General features: G+C 41.7%; 1 protein-coding gene across 1 annotated transcript in view; it reads right to left on the bottom strand.

Annotated features, from left to right (window-relative positions):
* Positions 1–6140: 6140 nt before the first annotated feature.
* Positions 6141–6373, bottom strand: part of LOC113429002 (cytochrome P450 2J6-like) — a 19098-nt gene continuing 18865 nt past the window's right edge. The window contains exon 7 of the mRNA XM_087962588.1: positions 6141–6158. Coding sequence (XP_087818714.1) covers positions 6141–6158 — 18 coding nt within the window. The remainder of the gene's footprint in view (positions 6159–6373) is intronic.

Here is a 6373-nt window from a genome sequence, read left to right as displayed (position 1 = left end):
TTTGGCGAAATGGGAAAATTTACAACTGTCATTAATAGGGAGAATATCAACAATCAAGATGAATATATTACCCAGAATTTTATATTTGTTCCAAACAATTCCAATTAGGCTTGGAAAAGATTACTTTGAAGATTTAAATAAAATTGTGTTGAAATATATATGGCAAGGTAAGAAAGCGAGAATAAAGTTAAAACTTTTGCAAGATGCCAGAATAAGAGGAGGATTTGGTTTGCCTAATTGGGAGTTTTATTACCAAACTACAAACTTGATGTGGGTTAAGGAATGGATAACATGAAGAAATACTAGATTGTTGACATTAGAGGATGTTCTATCGCCAGGACAAAGCAGACTCGGATACCGGAGTTGAAATCAGCTCTTTATTAGCAACAAGTAACTTCAACTGAAGTCGAGCCACGGCAGCCCTTTTATAGCAGCTGCTCGCGGCTCGCAACCAATGGCATTTATTTAAACTTCCGCCACTTATTGTGGCCAATTGGAACCCGTCGTTCTTAACCAATCGTTAAGCTATGTTAACTAACCAATAGGAATGTAGTATTAGAAGTCTATACATGAATACACTACACCCCTCCCCTCTTGGTTCGCTCCAACGTTACGTGATGTAATCACGCAGGTAGGCGGGGCTTTTGTGAGTCCTAGTTGACCTGCGCAGTTCAGTCTCTGTGTTGGTCTCCACCGGTTCAGACAGGCCTGCTGTCCTTCCTGCTCTTCTCCTAGGAACCTCCTGGAAGGGTGCCTCAGCCATGCCGCTCCCGCCATGCCTTGTTGGGTTGATTGGACGGTCTCCGTTGTTCCCCTGCATTGTGTGCGGGCAGGTAGAGTTGGCTTGGCTGCTTCTTTCCTGGTGTTCCTTCCACTCTCTTTTCTGGGAATCGTCTAATCGTAAGTACTTTTTATTTTTTTCTGGGTTTTTGGCTTCGGGTTGGTGGTTTATAACTGGAGGGTTTTCATTTTCTTTATTATTTAAGGGTTACCCCACCTCTGGTTTTTTTTATTACTTTCTGGTGGTGCTTGGGGAAGTGTTTGTTCCATATTTCGGGGAATGTCGGTGTTGCATTTGACGTGTCGTGACCGTAGTTGATCGATGTGTCTTTTCCACGATCTGCCGTCAGCTGTTTCTAGCCGGTATGAACGAGGACCTGTGATTTGTGTGATTGTTGCCGGTAACCACAACAGTTCTCCGGTGAGATTTTTTGCATATACTAGGTCGGCTGGCAAAAAGAGCGGTACTTACTGGAAGAGTCTGGTGGCTTTTTGGGGTTGTAAGTGGGGTGCAGTCTGTCCAAGTAGGAGCGCAACTTTCTTCCCATCAATAGTTCAGCTGGGCTCTTGTTGTTGCTGTGCATGGTGTTATATATTGGATGGTGAGCATGGTATTGATTTTTTCTTGCATGTCATTTCTCTCAAGCTTTTTTAATGCTTCTTTCGTGTAACGAACCATGCGTTCCGCCCTTCCGTTCGCCGCCGGATGAGCTGGCGCTGTCAAAGCGTGTCTTATTCCTTGTTCTGCTAGGAATTGTTCAAAAGCCAAAGCTGTAAACTGTGGCCCATTGTCCGATACTACTACATCTGGTAGACCGTGGGTGGCGAAGAGTTTTTTTAGTTGTTTTGTGACGGCTTCTGTTGTTGAATTCATGATGATGACTTCTAACCAGTTGGAGTAGGCATCCACAATGATTAGATAAGTATATCCTTTTGTGGGGCTGGCAAAGTCCATATGGATCCTTGACCAGGGGCCTCTGGTTGTCTCCCAGTCAAGAACCGGTGCTGAAGGGGGAGTGGGTCTGAATGACTGGCACTTGTTACATGTTTTGACCCAGGTTCAAATGTCTTTATCTATTCCTGGCCACCAAACGTAGCTTCTGGCCAGGGACTTCATCTTTACCATGCCCGGGTGTCCTTCATGTAACATGTTTAGCACATCTTCTTGTAATTTTTTTGGAACAACTACCCGATCTCCCCACAATATGCACCTCTTTTCAATTGACAATTCAGTTTGTCGGTTTTTAAAAGGTTTAAAAGTCTCGTTTTTTTCATTTTCCGGCCAACCCCGTCCTACCCAGGTCAGTATTCGGGCCATCAGTGCATCTTTAGCTGTTTCCTTGCGATGTCCGATGCGGTGATGGGCCAATTTGGAATGCTGTTTCTTCTTGGTGGCCCCATTTCCAATTGGCTTTTTTATCGAGGAGTCTATGCAGTAGTTCCGCTACTGTTGCCTTCTGCAGCAGAAAGACATGATAAAAATTAATGAGTCCCAAAAATGCCTATAAATCCATTTTGTTTTTGGGTCTGGGAGCTTCTTTTATTGCTCATTTTTTTGTGAGGGGTGGATACCGCTTCATCAATAAGGTATCCTAGGAACTCTACCTGATTTGTGGCAAGTTGGCATTTTTCTTTTTAACTTTGAGTCCTGCTTCTCTAAATTTTGACAAGACTGCCCTTAATCGGTCTTTTAGTTGTTTTTATTTTCGGCTGATATTAGTACATCATCGAAGTAGGGAACCACCCCTTTTAGTCCTTGGAGGAGGCGTTCCATCAGGCTCTGGAAAACGCCAGGGGCCACGCTGACACCGAATTGTAATCTATTGCATTTAAAGGCTCCTCTATGTGTTACGATAGTTTGCGCCTCTGCCGTCTCGGGATCAACTGGTAATTGTTGATATGCCTGTGCGAGATCGAGCTTCGCAAAGATCCTTCCTCTCCCCAATGAGTGCAGCAGGTGTTGGACTACCGGAACGGGATATGCGCTCTGTTGCAATGCATGGTTCAGGGTGGCCTTATAGTCACCACAGATGCGCACGGACTCATCTGGTTTTATAGGGGTCACAATCGGGGTTTCACATCTGGCATGGTTGGTTGGCTCTAACACCCCCTGAGCAATGAGCTTGTTCAGTTGCTCGTCAATTTTTGGCCTTAGCGCAAATGGTACCCGTCTGGCTTTAAGCCTGATGGGGGCTACGTTCGGGTTTAAGCTAAACGATATAGGGGTCCCACGGTACTTGCTTAAAGTTCCGTCGAATACGTCATGGAACTCCTCCATCAGGTCTTTCTCCCAGTCCATCATGGTGACGCTGTTGATTCCTGTCAGTTCGATTCCGAGCAGTCCGAACCATTCTAAACCGAGCAGGCTGGGGCGATCTCTGTCAACGATGGTTAATGGAAGAATCTCGGTGTGTTTTTTAACCTTGACCTTGAAATGTCCCAGTCCTACTACTGGTATCTTGTTACCCTGGTAGTCCTTGATGATTAGGCTTTGCTCTTCGAGTTCTTTATGTTTTATGTCTGGTATCAAATTTTTTATTGTGTTCCACGATACCATTGATAAATATGAACCGGAGTCTACTTCCATTTCATATGACTCGCCTTCTATCAGGACGTTGATTCGAACCTTCTTAGTGTTTGTTGTTCTGGCCGTCCCAATAGTGATTGTCTGATGTGTCTCTTCCTTCTCGTTGAAACGTTGATTCCTATGTTCCCGGCTCCAGCGACTTCCGGTTGTTTTTCCTTGTTTCTGGGGGGGGGAGGTACTGCCACGTCTTTTTGGACTATAGCTCTTTTTGTTTCGGCAGACCCTTGCAATGTGCCCCCGTTTTTCACAATGCCAGCATATGGCATCCAAGAATCGACACTCAGACCTCGGGTGGTTTCCGCCGCATCCTGCACATTGAAATTCAGGTTTTCTCCCTCGTCTCTCTCTCTCTGGTTCCTTTCTGAATGGAGTCTGTTTACCACCTCGTCTTCATCTTCGGAATCGGTTGATGGTTTGATATCTTCATGGTGAGATGTTGTGGCAGCATGCTTTTGGGCTCCCTCTGTTTTCTTTTCTTTATTCAGGCTCGGACTGTTTGTTGTATTCATCTGCTTCATTTTTGCTGCAGACTTCTTTGCTGCTTCAGCGGCAGTTGCTTCAGCAATGGCTTCATTTGCGGTGATGTTGGGTCGGTTTAGCAGTTTGCTCAGTAGGATAGCATCTCTTAGTCCAAGGACTATGCGATCCCTCATGGCTTCATCCATGTTGAGGAACTCACATGCCCCCCCAATGTCTCTTAATGCTGCTACAAAGTCTCCAATACTCTCGCCTTCTAGTTGGTTGCGCTTGTAGAATTCGTGTCTTCTAATGAGATTGGACACGACTGGTGCGTAGTGGTTTCTCAGCATCCGATTTAGGTCTGGCCAGGCCATCTGTTTAACATCATTGGGTCTTGCTAATGCCTTGGCCATTTTAAAAATAGTTGGGCCACAATGTGTGAGGAATACGGCTCTCTTACTCTGGTCAGTGATTCCTTGCAGTTCGTTGCTTTCTAAAAACATCAGGAACCTGTCAATGTATGACTCCCAGTCTTCTTCAGCTGGGTTGAACGATGCAGGTGGCGAATTGTTGCTGGCCATCTTGTTGGTCTTTCGGCTGTCGTCGCCACGTGCTTATAGTCTTTGTCCCTTCGATCCCACCCTTGTCGCCAGTGTTCTATCACCAGGACAAAGCAGACTCGGATACCGGAGTTGAAATCAGCTCTTTATTAGCAACAAGTAACTTCAACTGAAGTCGAGCCGCGGCAGCCCTTTTTATAGCGGCTGCTCGCGGCTCGCAACCAATGGCATGTATTTAAACTTCCCGCCGCTTATTGCAGCCAATTGGAACCCGTCGTTCTTAACCAATCGTTAAGCTATGTTAACTAACCAATAGGAATGTAGTATTAGAAGTCCATACATGAATACACTACAGAAGACATGATCTGTTGTTGGGGTGGCATGCTTTTCTATGGTATAAAGGAACTAAAACACTGTGGTATTTTAGAAGACATTATATACGGGAGTCTCTGTGGTTAAACTGGGAGAAGACTAAAAGACAATGTTATTTGAAAATTCCAGTCTGGCTATCGACTATTGAAGCATTTTCTTATCCTATAATATATAAAAAAAGAACAAACAGTTAGATATGGTGAAATATTGAATGAAAAGGGTGAACTTAAATCTATACAAAAATTAGAGGAACAAGGTATAAAGATGAATTGGTTTTCATATGCGCAAATACACTCAAAGTATGATAAAGACTCTAAAACAGAAGGTTTCTATGATAAACTGACTGATTTAGATAAGATTTTGACAGGTACTGATGAAAAGATGATTAAAAAATTGTATGGATATTTATTAGAAATTAAACTAGAAGAACAAGTTAAAGAAAGAATGATTGCTTGGGGGAAGAATTTTGGATATGGGATTGATCTAGAGAAATGGCAAAAATTATGGTCTCAAAATTATAAAATGACAATGTCAACAGCATATAAAGAAAATTTGTATAAGATGTTTTACAGGTGGCATTTCCCCCTGACAAGAATAGCAAGAATGTTCAAGAACAAATCAGAAAAATGTTGGAAATGTCATCAGACACCTGGCTCATATTACCATATGTGATGGACTTGTGCGGATGCTAAAAAATATTGGACTAAAATTCACACGTGGTTGGAAAAATGACAAAAAAGCATATAGATTTGAAACGAGAGATATTTTTATTGGGAATTCTACCTGAAATATATAGTAAAGAATTGAAATACCTGATTGTAAATGTATTAACAGCGGCTGGGATTGTATTTGCTAAAAACTGGAAAAGTGAAAAAATATCATCACAGGAGGAAATCATTAAGAAAATATTGATATGTGCTGAAATGAGTAGATAGACATTTGAAATCAGAGAACAAGATAATAAACAATTTTATAAAATTTGGGATCTATTCTATCAATGGTTAGACAATAAAACATGGTAATGAAATATGTAGATTCTTAGAAAATAATAAATATATAAAGATGTATTCTTTTCTTATTATATCTACAAAATGATTGGAGGATAGATTTGAGATGATAAAATGAACTGTCATAAAACAAATTAAGTAAAATATGATTATTTCGTAAAACATGAATGAATAAAAGTATAGTCAAATCATTGATTAATAATGACATTAATGTATTTAATACTTGATTGAAAATACGAGAATATATACAATGTAATTGTAATTGAAGACTATGAAATGGAAGCACAAAACAATTTGTAAACCAACCGGCACACTGTATGTATATATATGGAAGATGGCTTGAATATGTTGAAGACAGTGCATGTGAAAGGTGTTTCAACTTTCTCTCCTGTCCTGCATAAAGGGTACAAGAGTATGCTCAAGACACAGGCTCAAATAGACCTGAGTCTTTGTATGTTCTGTCAGCTTCTTACTAAGCCATACTCTCTTTGTAAGTCTGGAAAATGTGGTGGCCGTTTTACCGATATGTTTATTCAGCTCAGTGTCCAAAGAGACACTGTCGGAGATAGTTGAGCCTAGGTACACAAAGTAATGGAAATTTGCAAATT

This window comes from Notechis scutatus, chromosome 4 (genome assembly GCF_049901735.1).
Source record: "Notechis scutatus isolate UNSWTSFEM ecotype Mainland chromosome 4, rNotScu1.2, whole genome shotgun sequence".
Taxonomy (NCBI): domain Eukaryota; kingdom Metazoa; phylum Chordata; class Lepidosauria; order Squamata; family Elapidae; genus Notechis; species Notechis scutatus.
The sequence above is the reverse complement of the archived record's forward strand: the minus strand, read 5'-3'. Positions and strand labels throughout refer to the sequence as shown.